At 32.1% G+C, this 27,146-nt stretch overlaps 1 protein-coding gene across 5 annotated transcripts in view; it reads left to right on the forward strand.

The window, feature by feature from the left end:
- Window positions 1-15,097: 15,097 nt before the first annotated feature.
- The window catches only part of Fas3 (fasciclin 3), a 495,918-nt gene continuing 483,869 nt past the window's right edge, over window positions 15,098-27,146 (forward strand). For 2 of the 5 annotated variants that reach the window (XM_075296725.1, XM_075296726.1), the window contains exon 1: window positions 15,100-15,364. In XM_075296725.1, the coding sequence (XP_075152840.1) occupies window positions 15,268-15,364 (97 nt within the window). In that variant the 5' untranslated portion in view covers window positions 15,100-15,267. Of the gene's footprint in view, window positions 15,365-27,146 lie in introns of all 5 variants that reach the window. The other 3 variants (XM_075296724.1, XM_075296728.1, XM_075296727.1) reach the window with 3 other exon arrangements.

Below are 27,146 nucleotides of genomic sequence, written 5' to 3' on the forward strand. Positions count from 1 at the left end.
TCTAGCCATGTCGGTCCGTCCGTCTGTCTGCCTATGAACACATTTTTGTAATCAAAGTTTAGGTCGCGTATATATGTTCTTTCGTTTTGGGTAAATATTGCCAAAATACCCACATTTTCCTTGTCAAATCGCTACTGCTCAGTTGAAAACTCGTAAAACTGATTCAAATTTACATAAAGGGTGATACGGTCAAGATTTGGTCAAGGGAAAACGCGTGTAAATCGGTGAAATCGTTTATTTAAAAAATCAAATTAAATTTCTTTTTCAAGTTCAATTAGTATAAAATTCAGGAAAAATATTCAGTTAGGCTTTCGCTTTTCCAAATCCGAATTGCCAGGCCTCACGCTTGACACCTGCCATCAGATTTTGTACAGTCACCTTGTCCACCTTCTTCGCCGCAGTAAGCCAGTTTGCCTTGAACTGCTGCTCGTCCTTAGCAGTTTTTTTGGTCTTCTTTAGGTTCCGCTTGACAATAGCCCAGTATTTCTCAATTGGGCGGAGCTCTGGCGTGTTGGGAGGGTTCTTGTCCTTGGGAACCAATTGCACTTTGTTGGCGGCGTACCACTCCATAGCCTTTTTACCGTAATGGCAAGATGCCAAATCCGCCCAAAACAGTACGGAACAACCGTGTTTCTTCAGGAAAGGCAGCAGACGTTTATTCAAACACTCTTTCACGTAAATTTCTTGGTTGACAGTCCCGGAAGCTATGAAAATGCTGCTTTTCAAGCCACAGGTACAGATGGCTTGCCAAACCAGATATTTCTTTGCGAACTTTGACAGTTTTATGTGCTTGAAAATATCTGCTACCTTTCCCCTTCCTTTTGCCGTATAAAACTCCTGTCCCGGAAGCTGCTTGTAGTCGGCTTTGACGTAGGTTTCGTCGTCCATTACCACGCAGTCAAACTTCGTCAGCATCGTCGTGTACAGCCTCCGGGATCGCGCTTTGGCCGTCGTATTTTGTTTATCATCGCGATTTGGAGTCACTACCTTCTTGTAAGTCGATAGTCCGGCTCGTTTTTTTGGCTCGATGCACGGTTGTAGACGATACACCCAGCTTATTTGCGGCATCTCGGAGAGAGAGGTTAGGGTTTCGCTTGAAACTACCGGCAACTCTCTTTGTCGTCTCAGCGGCTTCCGGTTTTCGATTTCCCCCCGATCCAGACTTCCTGGCTGTCGACAAACGTTCCCCAAACACTTTAATTACATTTGTAACGGTTGGTTTGGCAACTTTTAGCGATTTTGCCAGCTTTGCGTGCGAGTAGCTCGGATTTTCGCGATGCGCGAGCAAAATTTTGATACGCTGCTCTTCTTGCTTGAACGGCATTTCGACAACTGAAGAGTGAATTCCAACATCAAAATAGGAGCAACATTCTACACACACACCTTCAAAATGAGGCGTGTTCAGGGTTTTTAAATGAAAAATTGAAAGAAATACGTCAAGTTTATATTGACCAAATTTTGACCGTATCACCCTTTATATTATAACTCTTATGTATCGAGTGATAAATCATAAATGCCAAATTATATGCAATGGCTTTAGATTTAAATATTTCCCTTATTTTTACTAACATTGTGATCTGCCCCGGTCATTAGCCGATTTAAATTTTGGGTCCAGAGATTTTTTAGAAGTCTATAAAATGTTGTTCAAATCGTTTCACTTTTAAATGTATTTGTATATATAGTACCCAAAAAAATTGATTTTTAATGTTAAGACCCAAAAAATTTGGTAGTAACATAACTTTGTAAAACCTCTTTCACCGATCATAACACTCCCATTATCTAAAAAAACAGCTTTAGGCAAAATAATTTCTTTTTTTGATATAACTAAGGATGCATGTCGTCACCCTCGTATGACAAATGCTCAAATGCATGTGTGGGCCATTGTAAAGAAATGTTGCATTAAAGGTCAAAGCACTGTGAAACATGTTGCTAGCCATTAAAACAAGTGTTTGCTTAGGAACTCCAGCCAATGTAACAACAAGTGCTTCAGCAACATTTCCAATTAGTGAAGTAAATGTTGCAATATTGCTAGCAACATTATGTACAGATGATTTTGTAAACAAAAGTACAAAACTAGTCTAAATCAAAAAATTCAAATAGATCAAAGAGATCTGGGTGGTTGGGAAGTCTATACCAAAATTATTATTCGGAGTAAAACTCTTGGGAAAATATTTATTGGGCTAAAACTAGGCAAAGTTGATGCCACTCTTTAAAAAACCCAGTGACAAATTCGAAGAAAATCTTCCAATAAATTATAACATTTGTAATTTAAAACATATAAATCCGCTGATACAAGTGCGTGAAAACATTATCTCAGATTGATGTTTATAGCAATCGACTTGTAAATATAGTGCTCAATAAAAATAAAATAATTATATTAGCTAAAAATATTTGGCGGTAAAATAAAGTTAGAAGAGAAAGTATTAGATAACTTTATTTAGAAGGAACTGGAGTGGATGATCTAAGTCTTAGTATAAGCTAGCCCAAAACCACCTTTAAAGCTGGCTTTATTAAACCAGACCTTTTTATGGTGAATCCTAATAATAGCTTCCACATGCAGAAAAAATAAAATTATTTTATTTTTATTTATTTTATTTCTTTTACTCTTCAACACTGAAATATCGGTGGAGCCATCAGAACATAAATAACGTAAAATTTGTCTATTTATAGATCAATGTGTAATGCACAAACAAGCGCATTTAAAGACACTTCATTTAACGATAACAAAAAATAATTTCAGTTGCAAACGTTTGATGCTCCTTTTCATAAACACGATATACTAAATCCATCTTTTGGGTAGAACAAAAACCTAACTAATGTGATTTTAGATACATTCCAAAAATGTTCATTCCAAAAATGAACATATTCGAATTTATATTTGTTTATTAACGAAAGAAAATTACAAGCGCCTGCAAGGTTGCGATTTAATTGTTATAGATTATAGAAGGACGCTGTGTCGTAATCTAATATGAAGTTCGTACTGTGTTTCCTAACTAAAAAAGTGTGTAATTTGTTTATAAATAATTGTTAATGAGCCATGAATAATGTAATGAATATATTTTAGGAATTTTAATCGTAAGCGTTGAAGTAAAGATACCAAGAATTATTTATTCGTTTTGATTTTTAATCTATTGGGAACCGTAGTACTGGGGCAGATTCCCGTTAAAAGTAGCATTTTGGAAAAATTTTCTATTGAAGTAAAATTTTGGAAAATTTCCCTACAAAAATAATTTTTTTAGTAATTTTTTATAGAAATAAAATTTTGATAAAATTTTCTATAGAAATAAAATGTTGACAAAATTTTCTATAGAAATAAAATTTTGACAAAATGTTCTATAGAAATAAAATTTTGACAAAATTTGCTTTAGAAATCAAATTTTGTAAAAAAAAATTCTATAGAAATCAAATTTTGACAAAATTTTCTATAGAAATAAAATGTTCATCAAATTTTCTACAGAAATAAAATTTAGACAAAATTTTCTATAGAAATAAAATTTTGACAACATTTTCTATAGAAATAACATTTTGACAAAATTTTCTATAGAAATAAAATTTGGACAAAATTTTGTATAGAAATTAAATTTTGGAAAAATTTTCTATAGAAATAAATTTTTGACAAAAATTTCTATATAAATAAAATTTTGACAAAATTTTCAATGGAAATAAAATTTTGACAAAATTTTCTATAGAAATAAAATTTTGACAAAATTTTCTATAGAAATAAAATTTTGACAAGATTTTCTATAGAAATAAAATTTTGACAAAATTTTCTATAGAAATAAAATTTTGACAAAATTTTCTATAGAAATAAAATTTTGACAAAATTTTCTATAGAAATAAAATTTTGACAAAATTTTCTATAGAAATAAAATTTTGACAAAATTTTCTATAGAAATAAAATTTTGACAAAATTTTCTATAGAAATAAAATTTTGACACAATTTTCTATAGAAATAACATTTTGACAAAATTTTGTATAGAAATAAAATTTTGACAAAATTTTGTATAGAAATTAAATTTTGGAAAAATTTTCTATAGAAATAAATTTTTGACAAAAATTTCTATAGAAATAAAATTTTGACAAAATTTTCTATAGAAATAAAATTTTGACAAAATTTTCTATAAAAATAAAATTTTGACAAAATTTTCTATAAAAATAAAAATTTGACAAAATTTTCTATAGAAATAAAATGTTGACAAAATTTTCTATAGAGATAAAATTGTGACAAAATTTTCTATAGAGATAAAATTGTGACACAATTTTGTATAGAAATAAAATTTTGACTAAATTTTCTTTAGAAATCAAATTTTGGCAAAATTTTCTATAGAAATCAAATTTTGGCAAAATTTTCTATAGAAATAAAATTTTGACAACATTTTCTATAGAAATCAAATTTTGACCAAATTTTCTATAGAAATCAAATTTTGACAAAAATTTTTATAGAAAGTAAATTTTGACAAAATTTTCTATAGAAATAAATGTTTGACAAAATTTTCTATAGAAATAAAATTTTGGCAAAATTTTCTATAGAAATAAAATTTTGACAAAATTTTCTACAGAGATACAATTTTGACAACATTTTCTATAGAAATAAAATGTTGACAAAATTTTCTATAGACATAAAATGTTGCCTAAGTTTTCTATAGAAATCAAATTTTGGCAAAATATTCTATAGAAATAAAATTTTGACAAAATTTTCTACAGAGATACAATTTTGACAACATTTACTATAGAAATAAAATTTCGACAAAATTTTCTATTGAAATAAAATTTAGAAAAAATTTTATATAGAAATAAAATTTTGACAAAATTTTATATAGAAATAAAGTTTTGCAAAATTTTCTATAGAAACAAAATTTTGACAAAATTTTCTATAGAAATAAAATTTCGACAAAATTTTCTATTGAAATAAAATGTTGACAAAATTTTCTATAGAAATAAAATTTTGACAACATTTTCTATAGAAATAAAATTTTGACAAAATTTTCTATAGAAATAAAATTTTGACAAAATTTTATATAGAAATAAAATTTTGACAAAATTTTATATAGAAATAAAGTTTTGCAAAATTTTCTATAGAAACAAAATTTTGACAAAATTTTCTATAGAAACAAAATTTTGACAAAATTTTCTATAGAAATAAAATTTTAACAAAATTTTTTAAAGAAATAAAATTTTGACAAAATTTTCTATAGAAATAAAATTTTGACAAAATTTTCTATAGAAATAAAATTTTGACAATATTTTCTATAGAAATACAATTTTGACAAGATTTTCCATAGAAATAAGATTTTGAAATTTTCTTGCTGTTTGTTAAGCTACCCCTTTAGTTTTGTCAAAGCATGGTTTAAATCTGAAATCAAAACAATAAAAAATAAAATTTTGAAGAGATTGGAAGAGAAACAGCAATAAAAGAACATCGTTTGCGAAACTCGTATTCCAAACGTTTAATTTTAATACGTACAGGGTATATCGTATATCAATGAAAAAGAATTCCGCCATATGAATATTGCAACGAACCCAGCGGACATGCTGTCTCGGAGTAACCGGTACGTTGGGCACCACATCCATAATGGCGATACAGGCAATATTGAACATCACATCTAAAATGAAAGATGAGTTTTCTTTTCTGAGGAATGAAATTTTAGAAAAACAAAATTTTCCATTTATGCTAAACATTTTTTCCGGAGGAAACAATGTTGGCGACTGGATGGGGACATTCGAAAGGAAATCACGAACGCTATACGGTCATACGAACTAGATCACATTGTGTGAATGTCTCTTGAAAAGTTAGATGACGATCACTGCGACCGTGAACATTGCTTTGTGACAACTAAAGTTGTAGGTAGGCTGATTTATAGCGAATAGGAGTGATAAATTGTAGATAGCTATATGCTTCTATAAATCTTACCAGGCAAACCTTTTAATCAACCACCTTTGGAAATTTGAATAACTGAGGAATTTACATATTTAAAATCAATTGTAATGCACTAGAATAGCACAAGTTCAAAAGATGTATTTAAAACCAAATCTTGCAATGGTACATGCCAGGAAGCTCTTTGATATTACTTCTAACTTATAATATAAAATTGTATGTTTCTTATACCACGTATGAAAGTCACGAATTCAAATTGTGGCAAACGAATTTAGCCATTACAAATCTTGCACATAGCTGGTGAAAAGAACCACGAAATATGAAATCTTATTGAAAAGACAATAGAGCTCTGATGAATGATGGTTTAAGGAACCTCAAGAATATCGTGACAATAATGGTGTTTTACAATCCCAATGATGACGACATTACCAACGTTTTGCTGTGGGAGTGATAGAGTATGGCTTTTTGGTGACGTTGGCTTTTATACATCACATAACAACACACCGCACCCAACGTCGTCATACCATTTTTATTCTATTGTTTTTATGTGTTGCATGTGGCATTGTAGTACAACTTCATTGCATGCAACATTTCCATACACACGCACACTCTCTCAATCCATATGGGTTATTCCATGATAAAATCCAAAGTGTGATATTTTCATACACCACTTTCCTGACATGTATACCAAAGTTGAGACTCCATTGGGAAAGATTTACAGTTCATCTGATATTTCTAGCATCCGAAGACATCCTGAAAGAAGAGATAGATGGTTTGATCAGCAATGTGATGCAGGGATGGAAAATGCTATATTATAGTACATTTTTCAATACCTTTTCACCTTGGTCAGTACCGTAGTACCTCCGCGAATGATTTAGTAGCTTTTGTGTAGACATTTTTGAGCCGATATCAGATTTATGGAACAATAGTTTTGGTAACAATATTTTAATATTTTGCAAAAAGTCTTTAACAAACTTATTTTCTAATAGTCCTTTACAGACAAGTACATCGGTTTTGTAAAAAGCCATAGTCAAAACACGATTTTATTGACTTTCAAGAATGTTTTAGTCGAAAAAGCATGTGATTCTATATTACGCTTCCACACGAACACTTTCTAGATAAGAAGTTGTCGATCGCGTACTAAAAAAATTCAAACCATTACAGTCCCGGTCGAAATTTGAGATAAAAATAATCTACCAACATTTGGAGAAAATCTTAACAACAACTAGCAAAAAAAATATTTCTATAGAAAATTTTGTCAAAATTTTATTTCCATAAAAAATTTTGCCAAAATTTTATTTCTATAGAAAATTTTGTCAAAATTTTATTTCCATAGAAAATTTTGTCAAAATGTTATTTCTATAGAAAATGTTGTCAAAATTTTATTTCTATAGAAAATTTTGTCAAAAATGTATTTTTATTTATTTATTTATTTTATATTAATCTATTTTATTTAACTGTGGCAACCGTGAATACAATACTACGGTAGTCTTTGAAAACCGGTATAAAACTAAAGACAAACAGGTATATACGGTAGTAAGTTCGGCCAGGCCGAATCTTATGTACCCTCCACCATGGATTGCGTAGAAACTTCTACGAAAGACTGTCATCCACAATCGAACTACAGGGTTGTGGTAATACTTAAAAATTCTTAACATTCTTAACATTGTAAGTTAGACCATACGTGGTATATATATTAGACAAAAATCGTATGTATAGGTAAGTCTACAAATAATTACGAATCGATATGGACTTTTCCACGGTACGTAGAGACCCAGAATTGAAATATGGGGTTCGCTTATATTGGGGCTATATACAATTATGAACTTGATATGGACCAATTTTTGTGTGATTGTGGATCGATTTATCTGAGGGATACATATAACTATAGACCGATATGGGCCTAGTTAGGCATGGTTATTAACGGCCATATACTAGCACAATGTACCAAATTTCAACTGACTCGTATGAAATTTGCTCCTTCAAGGGTCTCCAAAACCAAATCTCGGGATCGGTTTATATGGGGGATATATATAATTATGGACTGATATGGACCCATACCTGCATGGTTATGAGAGATCATATACTAATATCACGTACCAAATTTCAACCAAATCGGATGAATTTCAATCCTCCAAGGGGCTCCGGAGGTCAAATCTGGGGATCGGGTTATATATTGGGGCTATATACAATTATAGATCGATGTGGACAAATTTTTGCGTGGTTGTAAGAGACCATATACTAACATCATGTACCAAATTTCAACACAATCGGATGAATTTTGCTCTTCCAAGGGGCTCCGGAGGTCAATCTGGGTATCGGTTTATATGGGGGCTATATAATTATGGACCGTTTTCGACCAATTTTTGGATGGGTCTTTGAGGCCATATATTAACACCACGTACCACATTTCAACTGAATCAGATGAAGTTTGCTCTTCCAAGAGGCTCCGAAGTTTAATTCTGGGGATCGGTTTATATGGTGGCTACATTATGGACCGATATGGACCAATTCCTGCATGGCAGTTAGAGACAATATACTACCACCACATACCAAATTTCAACCGAATCGGATGAATTTTGCTCTTCCACGAGGACCCGCAAGCCAAATCTGGGGATCGGTTTATATGGTGGCTATACGTAAAAGTGGACCGATATGGCCCATTTGCAATACCATCCGACCTACATCAATAACAACTACTTGTGCCAAGTTTCAAGTCGATAGCTTGTTTCGTTCGGAAGTTAGCACGATTTCAACAGACGGACGGACATGCTTAGATCGACTCAGAATTTCACCACGACCCAGAATATATATATACTTTATAGGTTCTTAGAGCAATATTTCGATGTGTTACAAACGGAATGACAAAGTTAATATCCATCCTATGGGGGAGGGTATAAAAATTATTTAAAATTGAGAAGCTGACAAACAAAATTTTATTTTCTAATTCAGTCAGACAAATATTTCATCTTCCAATGGAAGTCGTGTTGAAATTCAGTGAAAAGTATTTTGTCGCTCAAAAAAGACCTTTTTTGTACCTTCTTAAAATTGTATTTTCCATCCCTGATGTGATGTTGCGAGTTCTAGAATGTTAGAGAAACTGAACAAACTGAGCAAACATTCCATTGATTATTTCTGGAGGATTTATGTATCAAGTAGGCGATCTTACCACCCACTATGTAAGAAGTAAAAACTTCGACTGCTCAATGCAGACATTGACAGGTTAAACTGCGTAAGAAATAGTTCGGAATGGTCGAAGCTGGCTAGGCAAATGAGAAACGGTCACATAACCATCGGCAATAATCTGGAGATGTTGGTCACTTCTCTGTTAATGTTTCGCAGCTTCTCTCGAATCCTCATTCCTATACCCTATTTCATGGGGTTATGCCTTTGTTCGTTGATCTTTTAACAGACACTCCTTCTGAAATAAGAGCGCTCACGCTTGTCATAGGATCAGCGAAACGCAACAAATGCCCAGGAATGGACGGCATATCATATGTGTTCTACAAGCGTTCCCTCTTCGTTCTTCTTAGATGAGGTGATATAACTCTTTAACATTATATTTTTCAGAGAATAAATCCCTTCATCTTTTCGAAAGTCCGTTACTATTTCTCTTCACAAGAAGGGTGATGTTAATGATGCCACCAATTACAGGAAGTCTTTCCCTGTTATATATCCTGTACAAACTATTTATTGGTGTATTACTCAACAGAACCAACTCGTGAATAGAATATAATGGAATGCTGAATGAGTTCCAATCCGGTTTTCGCAAAGTACACTCGACTTTGAACAATATATACAGTCTGACAAATATTGTACGCATAACATTCAGTAAGAAAATGAAAATCTTCGCATATCCCTGGAATCTTTGGACTACCACATCTCACTCATTAAACCAACTTTTGGCAACTATCATCAAATTAGAAGAGCTTTTAGCATCTGAGATTGAAAAGTCGATAATTAAGATCTGCTCGATTAATTTAGATTCTTTATTTATTTATGTATTATTATTGGATCGGAATCAATACCAAACCCCTTAACATTTTTGGATCCAAGTAAACTTTTTTGCTTCCTTTAGGCCCAGTGAATACCTTGAGAAAGGAACCATTACCAGCGACAACTTTCTGTTCTCATATCTCAATGGTTGCTCGGTGAGAATAAATTCGCCAACGGTTGTTAGTCTCCGATTATAGTTTCTTATCTAGCAGAGTTTAACTTTATAATTGTTAATCAACTTTCTCCATCCCAGAAAAAAATTTGATGTTGTTATAAAGGCACATTACGAGTATTTCCAAAAACCCTCTCCCAAAGATGTTCTTTACTTAAAACAAATATATACAGCAGTAAGTTCGGCCGAGCCGAATCTTAAATACCCACCACCATGAATAAAATATTATAGTTTCCTTATACATTTTAGGGGGTTAGGTTAGGTGGCAGCCCGATGTATCAGGCTCACTTAGATTATACAGTCCATTGTGATACGACATTGGTGAACTTCTCTCTTATCACTGAGTGCTGCCCGATTCCATGTTAAGCTCAATGACAAGGGACCTCCTTTTTATAGCAGAGTCCGAACGGCGTTTCACATTGCAGTGAAGCTTTGAAAAAATGTCACCAGCATTACTGAGGTGGGATAATCCACCACTGAAAAACTTTTTGGTGTTCGGTCGAAGCAGGAATCGAACCCACGACCTTGTGTATGCAAGGCGGGCATGTTAACCATTGCACCACGGTGGCTCCCTCAGGGGGGGTTTGATGACCGATGTTCTCCCAAGCAGAGCAGTTCAACCACCACACTTCCCGAAGATACATTTAAAGATTTTACCTATGAAGACTATATCAGATTCTGGATTTATAAGGACCATTTTTTGGAGTTTCAGAGAATCATTAACATCTCTTGTATGTGTGCAAGAAAATGATCAAATAACGCCTCGATTTGAAACCTAAAATCTGTAGATTTTCACCCCTATTATTTAAATGATTACGAGAAGTAAAATCTGGAAATTTTACATTCAGTTTTAAGCAATTTTCATGATCTATGTCTTCAAGAAGAGAAATCGGTCTGTATGGAGGCTTTACCCAATTGGACCGAAAAAACTAAATCCGATACACATTTTGATGAGTCTAAAATACCAGTATATTTACAATTTCAGGCAAAACGGATAAAACCCAAGCAGTTAAATTGGGAGATAGGTCTTATGGGAGCTATACTAAAATATGGACCGATACTCACCATTTTTGGGAGACCACTTTATGGTCCTAAAATACCTCTAGATTTCCAATTTCCGGCAAATTGGATAAAAACTGCAGCTCCTATAAGCACAAGAAGTAAACTCGGTAGATCGGTCTATATGGGGGCTATAACAAAACATGAGCCAATACTCAACATTTTTGGCACACGTCTTTATGGTCCTAAAATACCACTAGATTTCCAATTTCAGGCGAATTGGATAAAAACTACGGTTTCTATAAGCCCAAGATCCTCCCAAGATCGGGAGGTCGGTTTATGCGGGGACTATATCGAAACCTGGACCGATATAGCCCATCTTCGAACTTGACCTGCCTGCAGACAAAAGACGAGTTTGTGCAAAATTTCAGCAAGATTGCTTCATTATTGAAGACTGTAGCGTGATTACAACAGACAGACAGACGGACATGGTTATATAGTCTTAGAATTTCTCCCTGATCAAGAATATATATAGTCGGAAATCGATATTTCGATGTGTTACAAACGGAATGACAAACTTATTATACCCCCATCACCATTCTATGGTGGTGGGTATAAAAAAGTTAATCCATTCTAGAAAAATTACCAATTTTTAAATAAAATTGAGGTCAAACGTTTAATTAAAAATCATAAAAAATTTTAAAAGATATTTATTTGGAAAAATATAAAAAAAAATTAAATAACATCCAAAACACTGAATACGGATCATACCTTAAGAAGTGATGCAAATTCAGCACAACGCCTGTTGAAATGGTGGACATCCATCCTATGGCAAGCCCATGCTAGGTTAGGTTAGGTTAGGTTATGTGGCAGCCCGATGTATCAGGCTCACTTAGACTATTCAGTCCATTGTGATACCACAGTGGTGAACTTCTCTCTTATCACTGAGTGCTGCCCGATTCCATGTTAAGCTCAATGACAAGGGACCTCCTTTTTATAGCCGAGTCCGAACGGCGTTCCACATTCCAGTGAAACCACTTAGAGAAGCTTTGAAACCCTCAGAAATGTCACCAGCATTACTGAGGTGGGATAATCCACCGCTGAAAAACTTTTTGGTGTTCGGTCGTAGCAGGAATCGAACCCACGACCTTGTGTATGCAAGGCGGGCATGCTAACCATTGCACCACGGTGGCAGCCCATGTTAAATTCATCGTTTCTGCGCCAACTTTGCACCATTTTGGGATCCAAAAAGAATATTTTCACTATTTTTTTGGCGATGCTCTTTTGTTTGGATACCAATGAAAGTTTCTCTATTCTAAGTTTTAGCAAAAATGTTATGAACTAAACGTGGGTATAAAAATCAATGACCGTACAAATAAGTTCAATTCAAACTAAAATAGAAAACAATTTTCGTACAATTCTCAAAAATAATAAGAATCTAAAACTACGGCGTGGTTAACAAAAATAATATTTTTTTGCCTTAAGTTAATTTTGTATTTTCGTAAATAATAGTTTACCAGTCAGTAAATATTGGTTCAAGGAATTCAAGGTATTTTTTCATTCGCGTTTTCTTTATAACATAAAACTTAATTGCGTTACGTATTTATATTTTTGCACTTTTAACTTTTAACTATATTATATAGTGAGTTAAGATCAAAACTTTTATGCATGTTTTATGCAGCTTGTATTTAATTAATATATTAATTTGTTTAAATTCTCAAATGAGTAAATATTTCTTAAATTGTGTCTGTCTTGAACTCCATATAGCGCTAAAGATATTTTAACAATTTTTAATTACAATTTTTTCTTCCAAAATATGAAATTTTATTAAACAACAGAAAAAAATATTATTTTTAATAAATTGTCTTCCATTTCACAAAAATTCTTAACATGCATTTTGCATCAGTGATACGCATTCGTGACTTTTTTATTGTATGAAGTACACATCGTGTACCGTAGTACATGCAATGATATGATGGCTAGTTTCTTAGCCTATCATTTTTGTGGGGTATAGAAACGTAAAAATGTTCTTAATTTATTTGTATCATGTTGAGATTACTAAAATATTTTAGTTCAAATTTTCTAATATAAATCTACACACACTTTTTTTCTGATTCATTCACGAAATTGATCCAATTAATTTTTTAATTGAAATGTTTTCAATCACTGAAATGATAGTATCTATTAAACAATTAATTCAATGTCAATAACAAAATTAATTGATCCAATTAAAAAATTAATTGATACCATTAGTTTTTGTAATTGATTTACGATTCAATTAAAAAATTTGTTGAGTCAATTAAATTTTTAATTGAATATTTTTTAAAACTCAACTAAGACTTTAATTGGAAAAATGTTCGTGAAAATTTTGTATTATTGCAAATTTGTATTATATTCATTTTGTGTACATTTTCTTTCATTGTCCGTCAAAATACGTTCGTAAACTAAAGGTGGGTACTATGTTCGATTTTCGAGTTGAAAATCAATTTTTTACGAACACTTCTCCTGAAATAATGAAAATTATAAATAGAAACAAACGTATTGCTGTAAAGTCTTGCCGAAATCTAGAAGAAGAAGAAATTGCGCATTAAATGAATTAATTTTGTTGTTTTATATTGAACTGTTTTAATTAAGTAACCGCGAAAAGCGAAATTTTCGAAAAGTGAATGCTAGGATATCGTTCTTTACTTTAAATTCGCTTCTTTTTCTGTTATGAGAAGAAGTAATTTCTTAAAGGGTAGTTGAAAAGCCCACATCTTCATTGCATTATCGAAATCTCAAAACTGGAAAACTCGGAAAATAATATTTAATTTTTTGTGGTACACCATGGAGTGGTCCATATATTATGATGACTATGCATTGTATATTCTCTCTCAGTGTTTTGTCTTCTTGGCTAGGAGAAATTTGAATGCAAAACTTAGTTGAGCGTAGTCATGGGGATATATTCGAATGAGTATGTGCCTTTGCTTGCCTATAGATATGTTGCATGACTCCCATTCGGCAACATTGTACCTATAAAGCACACTCTCCTACATGCATATTATATGCATATATGGAAATGGTGTGTTCGAAGTGTGTGTAAATTACTCCGAGAGTAAGAGTTGTATAAGAATGAATGTGTGTGAGAGGCATTTGTTGGATTATTTCTTTTGGTGGTGGCAGGCTGGCTGGCTGGCTGCCTGTCCATATCACCTACTCCCCATTCTATGAGATTTTGTCTCTTGCGTGTATGTGGGGTTGTATGATTGAACGACATATACAATCTGTGTGTAACCAATTGTATGGTTGAGTGTGACGTAGACATGTTGTTTTGAGTGTTTCACCGCAGCATATATATATGTGTAAATGAGTGTGTGTGTGTGAGCGAGTGTGTTTGTTTTTTCTCTCGATTGTGTACGGCTGGCTGTCGCTTTTGGCTTGAAATGTGTGTATGAAAACAAACCCATGCCACTACGACGCCATGCCATCCATATCAAACCAGAAAATGTTGAGCTGTTTGGCAACTTTATAAACACACATTGACTCAGTCGTTTAGTAACTGTTGCATCGTACGTTGTCATATTCTTCCAGATTGCCGTGTTCGTGTTCATTTCATCCATACTCAATTTACTCACTCAACAACGCTGCTTTGGAGATTGATTATTGTTATTCACTCGTGAATAAATTCAATCAAAATTATTATTAACGGTTAACAAGCATTATCCGAGATTGTGATAAGATAACGGTTTAGATTTGCAAACAGAAATAAAAAACTGTATACTTCGATTTCCCAATAATCGTTCAATTCTTAGAACAAAAAGAAAGCGATATTTTACCGGTTCGCGCCAAAATCGAAAGTTTTTATTTCGAAGTGATTACAAAAAGGAAACATATAAAAAGCAGAGAATGAGAAAAACCAAGGCATATTTCATATAATAGAAAACAAAAGTGGTCCTTGATTGGAAAAAAGTGAAATTATAGAAAAAAATCGAGAAATAATATTAAAAGAAAAATCCAATTGGAAAATTTTTAGAAAAAAATATCAATAAATAATTAAAAAATATACAACAAAAAAAAATATTTTTATAAGAAATAATAGCCAGAGTTTTGATAACTCTTTAGTGTGTTTAGAAATAACAAATAAAAATTATTTCTATTAATAAATATCTACAAATTAAATAATTTTATAAGCATTTATTGATCCTCGTTCTCTTGGACCTACAAAACTATCGATTACACTACCATCATGTCTCGTCTCTCCCCAAATCATCGTCATCTGGGTGTATCCAGTTTTCTTCAGAAGCAGTTCTATTTGGCTTTGTGTATTTTCTTCATATTAACAGGTGAGTGCGTGCAATACACGAATTCGATAAATAGAAATGGAGAGCTTTTTCCCCGTTCTTGCTGTGTGAACTTCGTTCTCTTTTTGGTCATCGTAATGGAGACGAAGACCCCAATCGGCTTTTAGTAGTTTGTATTAGTGAGAGTATAATGTGAATGTCTCTTCTCAATTGGTATATCGATTTGCGATAACCGGTATTTTTTACTGTCGTCAGCGTCGACGCAATCGTTGTCGTGGATGCAGATATGAAATCATTAAACAAATATTTGTGAAAATAATTTTTGTTTTGTTTCGTTTGACAAAGACAAATTAAAAACAAAAATAATTTTATTAAAGAAAAAATTATAATAACTCGTTTTATAAAATTAAAAAAAAAAAATAAAAAATATTTGAAAAAGTAATTAAAAATATTTTTCTGGACAATATTTAAAATAATGTAACCTAAAACAAAACAACATCAAATGTGAAATTGTATACTATTTTTTTATACAACAGTTTAGCAAAAAACAAAATTGACCAATCCTCAAATCTATGATCAAATTTCAACTGCGCAAGACCCTTGTCCGATGAGGGTGTAACTTTGCCTTAATTTGTATCCGTTTATCACAAAAACTCTTAAAGAATATTGTGAAATGGGCATGATCAGTGAACCTTGTCATGAATGTCAAGTTTTCTTCTATGATGTCAATGATTTGAAATTTCATTCAAAGTGTTGTAAATCGATTCGGCGCATTTCGAAAAAAGGCTTGTATACTATATACCGATATGGAGAGTTGTAAGCTTTCTCTTGGAAATTTGATAAATATCAACGGCTCTATCCAGCATTTTTACTGTTTGGCAGAATTTGCAAAATATTCCTCTACAATTTAGAGATCATTCATAAATATATATATATAAAATTTTCACATCATTTTCTATAGAAATAAAATTTTGAAAAAAATTTCTGTAGAAATAAAATTTTGACAAAATTACCTATAGAAATAACATTTTGACAAAATTTTCTAAAGAAATAACATATTGACAAAATTTTCTATAGAATTAAAATGTTGACAAAATTTTCTATAGAAATAAAATTTTGACAATATTTTCGATAGAAATAAATTTTTACAAAATTTTCTATAAAAAATTATTAAATTTTCTGTAGAAATAAAATTTAGCCAAAATATACTATAGAAATAAAATTTTGACAAAATTTTCTAAAGAAATGTATTTTTCACAAAATATTTTATATAAATTAAAATTTTTAAAAAATTATCTATACACTAATAGAAAAAATTGCGTTTCGCAATCGTGAACGGACGGTGACAAAATGAAACGGAAACGTTGACAAAAAAATCAAAACGAAATGTTCACGATTTCGTCCACGGGCGTTCACGATTTCATGAACGGCATTCGTTTTTCTTTGACCATTGCTATGGCAACTCCGCCGGTGGTGCAATGTGCTAAGGCGACTGCTAACGCGTGTGGCACAGGTTAGAGTCACGGTAGCGGAAATCTTTTTTTTTAATTTGTTTTTAAATTCGTAACCATTACGTTTTCAGATCATGAACGCTGGTTGTTGTTTTGACAACGCATGGTGCCATTTTAACGTTGTCTGATTGACCCCATATGTTCTCAGTTTGACAACACATGTGTGTTGATTCACTTTCACAAATTTTTTTTTAGGAATAAAATTTTCACAAAATCTTCTATAGAAATAAAATTTTGACAAAATTTTCTATAGACATACAATTTTCATAAAATTTTCTATAGAAATAAAATTTGGACAAAATTTTCTATAGAAATAAAATTTTGACAAAATTTTCTATAGAAATAAAATTTTGACAAAATTTTCTATAGAAATAAAATTTTGACAAAATTTTCTATAGAAATAAATTTTTAACAAAATTTTCTATAGAAACAAAATTTTGACAAAATTTACTATAGAAATAAAATTTTGACAAAATTTACTATAGAAATAAAATTTTGACAAAATTTTCTATAGAAATAAAATTTTGACAAAATTTTCTATAGAAATAAAATTTTGACAAAATCTTCTATAGAAATAAAATTTTTACAAAATTTTCTATAGAAATAAAATTTTGAAAAAATTTTCTTTAGAAATAAAATTTGGACAAAATTTTCTATAGAAATACAAATTTGACAACATTTTCTATAGAAATACATTTTTATAAAAAAATTGTATAGAAATAAAATATTGAAATTTTTTTTATTTCTATGGAAATAAAATTTACTATATAAATTAAAATTTTTGACAAAATTTTCTATAGAAATAAAATTTTGACAAAATTTTCTATAGAAATAAAATTTTGATAAAATCTTCTATGGAAATGAACTTTTGACAAAATTTTCTATAGATATAATATTTTCACAAAATTTTCTATAGAAATAAAATTTTCACAAAATTTTCTATAGAAATAAAATTTTGACAAAATTTTCAATTGAAATAAATTTTTGACAAAATTTTCTACAGAAATAAAATTTTCACAAATTTTTCTATCGAAATATAGAAATAAAATTTTGATAAAATCTTCTATAGAAATAAACTTTTGACAACATTTTCTATAGAAATAAAATTTTGGCAAAATTTTCTATAGATATAATATTTTCACAAAATGTTCCATAGAAATAAAATTTTGACAAAATTTTCTATAGAAATAAAATTTTGACAAAATATTCTATAGAAATAAAATTTTTACAAAATTTTCTATAGAAATACAATTTTGACAAAATTTTGTATAGAAATAAATTTTTCACAATTTTTTCATTTCTATAGAAATAAAATTTTTCCATTTTTGTTCATTTCTATAGAAATAAAATTTTCACAAAATTTTTCTTATAAATTAAAATTTTGACAAAATTTTCTATAGAAATTAAATTTTGACAAAAATTTGTATAGAAAAAAATTTTGACAACATTTTCTATAGAAATAAAATTTTGACAAAAATTTCTATAGAAATAAAATTTTGACTAAGCTTTCTATCGAAGTAAAATTTTCACAAAATTTTCTATAGAAATAAAATTTTGACCAACATTTCTATAGAAATAATATTTTGACAAAAATTTCTATAGAAATAAAATTTTGACGAGTGCTCTCAGAAGCACTTTTACAGCATTTGTTGGTTTGCTGGCAATATTTTAAAAATGCTCATTCTTTACAGACAAAATAAAGGCAACGTACTTGTTTTTAGAAAAGAAAACACCATTAGATTCTCAAGAAGTACGGCCCTAGATATGCCAATATATAAAGCCCTATCAGAACTTAGTATCAAACCAACTGTGTATGTAGACTAAATGCAAACCCAAACAACACATTTTAGTCAAATCTGATAGCAAATAAGGAGATTGGTCCAAATAAACACACACGATCTCAATTAGTTATTTAATCGACCAGAGTAAGTTATGGATTCTGGTATACCATATATATTTATCGCTCTCGCCTAAACTTTTTTTATTTCGGATGTAATTGAGGTTTTTGCACCCAAAAAACTAATTTAGCAAAGGCACTTGAAAATTGAATTGCGGTTTTTGCACCCAAAAAATTAATTTAGCAAAGTCACTTGAAAATTCTATCACTAATTGATCCATGATATGATACATCATCATAATTACCACAAACGATGCCCTTGACTTATTTTAAAATGAGCCTGTTTATAATGATATAGAGTTTGTTTATATTTAAATGCTTTCAAGTGTCTCATTACGCATTTGCAAAATAAATTTGCTTGTTTATAAAAATAAACGCATTTGTTTATATAACAATTATTTACTAATAGTGAGATTCTATGCTAATATAATCATATAATGCAAATTGGAAGGCTTTTGGACACAGAAAAAAGTTCGTGTTTTTGTGCTTCACTCTCTAAAATTAAATTAGCTATTAATAGAAATTGCTTCCATCAGAGAAATAATAATATCATTGAAGGCTTTTAATAAAAAAATAAATTAATCCAATGAAAATTTTAATGGGGTTTGTAATTAATTTATTTTTATTACAAGTTAAGTCGAATTTATTACGAATATAATAGAAAATACGTTTTTGATATTTTTCTGTGTATCGTGAAGAAATTGCCTATTTATTAGGTCAAAAACCTTTGTTGTTAGTACCTCCCTCATTTACCCGCCATTTTCATGAAACTCCGTTAGTGCTACGTTAGCTAACGAACTTTTTAAGCAAAATATAGACCTATCTGTCATCTTGATATGACTCCTTGGTATGTGATATTCCTGGGGAAATGTTCGGAATCTTGGTGTGAAGATATGTTTCCACTCGAAAGTAGTTTTCGCTTTTAAAGGCGAGTACTATGATCGCTTTCCGCGTTGAAATTTTCGTGGTTACTTTACTAAAATAGTTTAATTTAAAGCAAATAATTTAACTAAATTTATGCGCATTTCCTTTTTCATCTAGATTTCTTCAATATTTAACAGGAATAGGTTTATTTTCATGTATAATTTTGATTATTTCAGAAAAAGTAATCACGAAAATTAAGTGATTTTCAACTCGAAAACTGAACATACTACCGACCTTAAAACGTAAAATTTTGTGGATTTTAATTTTTTCCTCCACCAAGTGGGCAAAGACGCACAACTCATAATACTATAAATGACCTTGACGTTGTTAAATACAATCATCATTAGGAGATTAGGCCTAACTGAAGAATATTTGAATTTAATTCTAGTAGCCCTCTCTATTTGCCAGGCTGGAGACTTTTCGTGACGTTCTACATCGGTTTACGTTTTACACAGTCACCATAAATACCGATATCCGGATTTTACTTCGAGATCATGGTAATATCGCCTCCTTTTCGAATATCTCGTTTAATTTTAAAGAAAATTTTTTAATAATTAATTTTTATAAAAATAAACTTTAAGACTTCTTAATAATTATAAAAAAATTATTTTCTAGTTATATAAATTAAAAAAATATTTTTTCCCTTCAAAAAGCGAAATTTTATCAAAATTCGGAAACTATCACATATAAAATCCACGATGTTAACCGAAGTAAATTCGAAGATTCTTTTGAAAGGAACTTTCAAACTAAAAAAATCTATAACAAAACTTTACTTGGATCAAAAGATTTTGACCTACCCCTAAGGATGTTGGTATTGATTCCGAGCCAAATAAGCGGTGTATTTAAAATGACGAGATGTATAGCGACGCTTTATATCTAGGATCAACAAAATTAAAATTAGGATACAGGTCTCATTTTTGAAATTTCATTCCTGTTTCAAGGTATACAGTGAAACCTCTGAAAGGTGGACACGCACGGTCGCCCAAATTTTGTTCACCTTTGAGAGGTGTCCAGGTATGGGAGCTTAATTTTAATGTGTAAATATAGCAAACGTCCCCCGACAACTGTCCATGTTTGGGAGGTGTCCGGTTTTTGAGAGTGTCCAAGTTTGAGAGGTTTCACTGTATTTGTAGAGTTTTTATATTAAATCTAAAGATTCAATATTTCAGTTAATTTAAGGACGATTTCTTTAAATCAAAAATGTGTTTCTTTACTCTAAGGAAAATTTGCCTTAGTTCAAAGGCATACAACTTTAACGGAGAGACGAAAATTTCCAAAATTTGTGACCTAAATATAATAAAAAAAATTTGAAGTAAAGATTATAAACTTTATTTTAATTAAAATTTCATTATTTTAAAGAAATTTGTCCTTAATAAATTGCGCTTCCTAAACTTTAGGTTGCGTAATCTTTGATATCACGTAAATATTTTTTTCAGTTTAGCTTTATAATTGAAAATCGAACCTCAGACCAGGCGGGCTCAATCTTACACTAAAAAATATTGACCTAAGAATAGGCTAATAACTCTTTTGAGGATTTTACATTTTTGGTTTTTTTTAATACCCTCCACCATAGGATTGGGGGTATATAACCTCTAAGACCCCATAAAGTACAGTGAAACCTCTGAAAGGTGGACACGCACGGTCGCCCAAATTTTGTCCACCTTTGAGAGGTGTCCTGGTATTCTCATACCAGGACACCTCTCATTTTAATTTTAATGTGTAAATATAGCAAACGTCCCACGACAACTGTCCATTTTTGGGAGGTGTCCGGTTTTCAGAGTGTCCAAGTTTGAGAGATTTCACTGTATATGTATTCTGGGTCGTGGTGAATATCTGAGTCGATCTAAGCATGGCCGTCCATCCGTTCGTCTGTTGAAATCATGCTTACTTCCGAACCAGCTATCGACTTAAAATTTGGCATAAGTAGTTGTTATTTATGTAGGTTGGATGGTATTACAAATGGGCCATATCGCACCACTTTTACCTATAGCCCCCATATAAACCGACTCCCAGATTTGGCTTGCGGAGACTTTTGGAGGAACAAAATTTATCCAATCCGTTTGAAATTTGGTATGTGGTGTTAATATATGGTCTCTAACAACCATGGAAAAATTCGTCAATATCGGTCTATAATTATATATAGCCCCCATATAAACCGATCCCAAGATTTGACCTCAGGAGCCTCTTGGAGGAACAGTTTCATCCGACTCAGGTGAAATTTTGTATTTTTTGTAAGTATATGAACACTAACAACCATGCAAAAATTAGTCCAGATCGGTTCATTATTAAATATAGCCTATGTACAAACCGATCCCTACATTTAGCCTCCGGGGCCATTTGGAGGAGCAAAATTCATCCGTGGATCTCCAGATTTGACCTCCGAAGCTTCTTGACTGAGAAAATTTCATCCGATTCGGTTGCAATTTTTACTTTGAAGTATTTGCCATAATGTTGATTTTCAATCAGCTTTTGTATGAGATCTGTATCGTAATTGTAAATATATAGAGTATAGATTTAATGCTAGATAGCTCCATAAAAACTGTCCTTATTTAATAAATAATAATACATCTTTGGCTCGAATTCAATACCCCAATGTTTAAAGGAAGGTCTAAATCTCTGGTTGCAATTAAAAATTTTTTTGAGTGTATTAGCTTAGTGTTTCTTGGATTTTATTTTAGAAAAAAAGGGGAAAGAAAAGATCCTTTCATATCAAATCCACTTAAAGTCAAACCCTTCCGTTTAAGATTTCAAAGTTTTTTTCTTCTAATAAATGGTAAACAGATCATAAGTAGTGCTACTGGAATATTAGCTTCGAAAACCATCTCATTCTTAGAAAAAGCTCTTTGTCATGCTATTAAAAAAGTCCTTCTTAAAAAATTCTTGTTAGCTATGAAAAATAGGAGGAATTTTAAAAAGGTACAAAAGATTTCATTCATATTCTACCTGTTTCTCAACGATTCTTTTCATCGAGCTTCTTTATAAACTCTATGGAATCGGGTTTCCTTATCAAAGGAATTGTTATCGTAATTAATTAATTGGATGTTTTGTTTTGTTGTTGGACCCTTCTATTGACTGAATTTTGTTTACTCCATCAACTCAAAAAAAAAAAAAAAATAAATAATAATAATAATATTCAACAAAGACACACATTCAATTTGAGATTTTATAATGCATTTGAGATGTCCATGAAGAAAACCCATATTTGAGTCTCCCACAGGGCATAGAACAAAAATTCAGTTAGTGCGCATGCTCACCAACGTCTCTACCTATGGTTTAAAATGTTTAGCTGTTAGCATTCAGTTTTTAATGTTTTCTTCATTCTTTTTGTTTTTTGTGTTTTAGTAGTGGTGGTGGTGATGATGGTGGTGGAGTAACTACATTACCACAGTTTGTGCTATGGTGATGACGATCTTAACTTGTTTCTTATTTTAGTTTCTTTTCTTTGTTCCTTCGTTTTGTTGTTGTTGTTGTTTCTTAGCACATATTCACAGTATTGTTCCCCCTCCCGACACTTCTACTTCAACGATCATCTCTACTATCTATCATACCAGTATATTTTTAACCCGTTTCTTTGTCCAAACTATTTCAAATTGAAATAACGTTTGTATCGTTTTTTGCCGCTTTTTTCTGTTCGTTGGTTGGCCTGCTTCTACCACTTCTTCAGTTTATTCTTTTAATGTTTTAGCTCGTATTTATGTTGTCTTTATTTATTCTTTTCATTTTATTTCTGACTTTTCATACTTGTGGCTTTAAAGTTTACAGCCATGACCAGTATGATGTTTAGGGAAGCCAGTTGAGAAAAACTGGGATACACCGTTGACAAAGAGTGAAAGAGAGTGATCGTGGAACAGTGGTTTGGGATAACAAGAAAATTCTCTCAAAATCAATTTCGTAGGCTGGTGCGGGCACCACCCATAGAAAAAAATTAAAATTGACGAATATTCTCTATGATTACTGACAGTGTTGGGGTTTTCTCTTTTGAAGGTAAATGAAGAAGGAGTAAAAGAGGGTTTAGAAAAGAGTGGATGCAAGCTGAGATTTCGGATATAATAAAAGGTCGATTTCGATTTTTTTTCGACAAAAAATCGACTTCGTTTTTTAGAATAAAAAGTCAACTTGGACTTGGCAGTGCTACAGCGGTAGCACATTAGAGTGTTTACATTTTTTCACTACCGACTTTATACTAAAAGAGTTGGCCTTTCATTTATGATTTGTCCTATAGGGGAAAATATTCTTTCGCATTGGACAGATGTTGCTGATATACATAATCTTTGTAAAACATGTTGGTATTGGTATTTAGATTTGATTAGTTATGATATCTTCATTAAGGATCTGGTAACTTCAATCTAACTGAGAGCTGTTGTCAAAAAATTAAATGAATATAAGGAATTGAGAAGCTGAAAGAGTAAAGCTATCGGATCCAGTTCATTTATTTGCAGCCATGGAATACTTCCATAGAACTAGTTCGCTCCGGAACTACCTAACTCTATAGCACATGTACAAAGCACGTTAAATTTTACAATCAGTTTAGACCAGAGCTTCCCAAATGGGGGGTGCGGCCCCCTAGGGGGGCACCACGAGATACAGGGGGCGCAGCGTCATTTTTGGTTGAGCAGGTTTTGTATCATTAAATTTGTTCACAGAAAAAAAATTTCGTAGTTAAACTAACGCTAAATTTAACATATTTTTATTGGAAAAAATTATTCACTTGTAGTTAAATTTTATTATTTTTATCGAAATTTTCTACAGCTTAATGAAATCTTACTTTTTTTTAAGTATGTTTCAAATTTTCAGTATGAGCATAAAGTTCAATAACCGTACATATAAGTTCAATATGAACTAAAACAAATTAACATTTTCGTACGATTCCCAAAAATAGTAAGAATGAACTACTACGAATAAATGGTTAAAATGGTCATGATTTGGCGCCAATGATTTTATTCTTTACTTTTTGTTAATTTTTCTTCTATGATATGATGTAATTTCGTGAACTGCAGTTAAAAAGTACAACAGGGCATTCAAATTTCCTGATTTTAACAACGCTTTGTGGAAATCTCAAAATGAGGAGTCAAATTTAGTTCAATTTTCGTGCGTGGTAGTTCATTATTCCTATAAAACAGTTCACGTTTTTCCGTTGTTAAAACAACACTAATTGTTAAGTTCTACAAAACATCAATAATATACTACAAAATCTTGCTAGAATATCAGAACCAGTACCCACTTTTGTATTCACACATTTAAAAAATTTTGAATCCATTTTTGTCACTTTTAGACATAAAATCAAAATATCTGTCTTGCCTTCATGTTGAAACTGCCGTCATGTTGAAACAATTGCCAAATTTTCCACTAATTGATAAACTCTTTTATATTAATATTCATAAACATTTTTATTTTTAATTGTTTAATTAGTTATTGTTAATCATATTTTCAGCTTTTGTTAATACTTATTTCTGTTTGTTTGGGTAAACAAAATTTGTGTTAGGTTGGGGGCGCTACGAAATTGATACCTTTTTTTTTCTGCGCGAAGCAAATTGGGTTGGGAAGCTCTGGTTTAAACATTTTCGAATTGGATAACATTCTTTAGGTTAGGTTAGGTGGCAGCCCGATGTATCAGGCTCACTTAGACTATTCAGTCCATTGTGATACCACATTGGTGAACCTCTCTCTTATCACTGAGTGCTACCCGATTCCATATTAAGCTCAATGACAAGGGACCTCCTTTTTATAGCCGAGTCCGAACGGCGTTCCACATTGCAGTGAAACCACTTCGAGAAGCTTTGAAACATTCAGAAATGTCACCAGCATTACAGAGGTGGGATAATCCACCGCTGAAAAACTTTTTGGTGTTAGGTCGAAGCGTGAATCGAACCCACGACCTTGTGTGTGCAAGGCGGGCATGGTAGCCATTGCACCACGGTGGCTCCCAAGTTTACTCCCAAAAACGACTGCCCGATATTAAGGCTCACTTAGTCTATTCAGACCATTGTGATACCATAGTGGCAAAATTCTCCCTTAGCACTGAGTGCTTCCCGAATCTATGTTTACCTTAATGACAAGGGACCTCCTTCTTATAGCCAAGTCCGAACGGCGTTTCACATTGCGGAGAAGCCACTTAGAGAAGCTTAGATCCACTCAGAAATGTCATCAACAATGCTGAGATGGGATAATCCACCGCTGAAAAACTTTGTGTGTTTGGTCAAAACTGACCCTTTGTGTGCCAGCCGGGCTATTAACAATTGCACAGCGGTGGCTCCCTAAAAAAGTCCAATGGATTGATACATGGAGATTTTGCCAATTGTGCGGTAGAAATGAAGCGAGGAACTTTCCATTCTTGAATGAAGCGTGCTGAATACGTCCGCGGTGTGCCCTGTTGGAATTTCCACGGTCTGCCACCGAAATTTTTGTCTGCCCAAAAACTGACCCTTTGTGTGCCAGCCGGGCTATTAACAATTGCACAGCGGTGGCACCCTAAAAAAGTCCAATGGATTGATACATGGAGATTTTGCCAATTGTGCGGTAGAAATGAAGCGAGGAACTTCCCATTCTTGGATGAAGCGTGGTGAATTCGTCCGCGGTGTGCCCTGTCGGAATTTCCTCGGCCTGAGGCCGAAATTTTTGTCTGCCCAAGGCTTCAATATAGTTTTTAGTTCATTTTTCCTATAGTATTCGGATTAATACCCGGAGATTTTGGCCATTGTGAGATAGAAATTAAGCGAGGAGCTTCCTATTTAAGCCATTTTTGTTTGAAGCGAACAGAGTGCATTAGTGCGGAGTCCTGTTGGAATATCCATAGCCTGCGGCTGAAGATCTTTTATGACCAAGGCGTCAATGCTGTCTTTAGGATATTTTCACCGATAATATTCGGCCTTTATTTCGACCCCCTGGTCGATGCATACATTTTTGAACGATGAACATGGAACATTTCTGTCGCAAAAAATGTGTTTGTTTATCGGCAAACATATACATAGTTGCCGAAATCAGATACATAATTTTTACAAAATAACATAATTCCGATCCATGATCCATTTTCACCGTATAAAGATAACATTTTGCTCTTAAAACATGTTTGTTTCAAGAGCTCTTGAACATGTTTGGTGTGATCGTATTTCTTCTCTGGGTGTACAAGTGTCAAGCGACCATCAGCCATTATGGCGGCTCACACCAGTACCTTCGGCGGCGCTTGAGCTCTGGTGGCGCAGCAAAGGTGTACATTTTCAGCATCTCTTTGGCAAGTAAACCTTATAATTTTGTTTGTTCACAAACTGCTCTATTTGAGATGGCTTCTCATCGGAGAATCCCAAATTCGAGAACTGACCTCTTTCGTGCAAGAGAATCTCTTTCCAGTGTAGTATTTTTGTGCATCTGTGAGCTCTTGTATTTTCTGGAACTTCATCCGTTCTCGCTATATGTTCAGCTCTCAAGCAACCTTCCTACTATCTGATCTTCACTTTTGTTCTCTTTTTGGCCGCAATACAACACTGCTAGTATCATG

This window comes from Haematobia irritans, chromosome 2, assembly GCF_050003625.1.
Source record: "Haematobia irritans isolate KBUSLIRL chromosome 2, ASM5000362v1, whole genome shotgun sequence".
NCBI classification, from domain to species: domain Eukaryota; kingdom Metazoa; phylum Arthropoda; class Insecta; order Diptera; family Muscidae; genus Haematobia; species Haematobia irritans.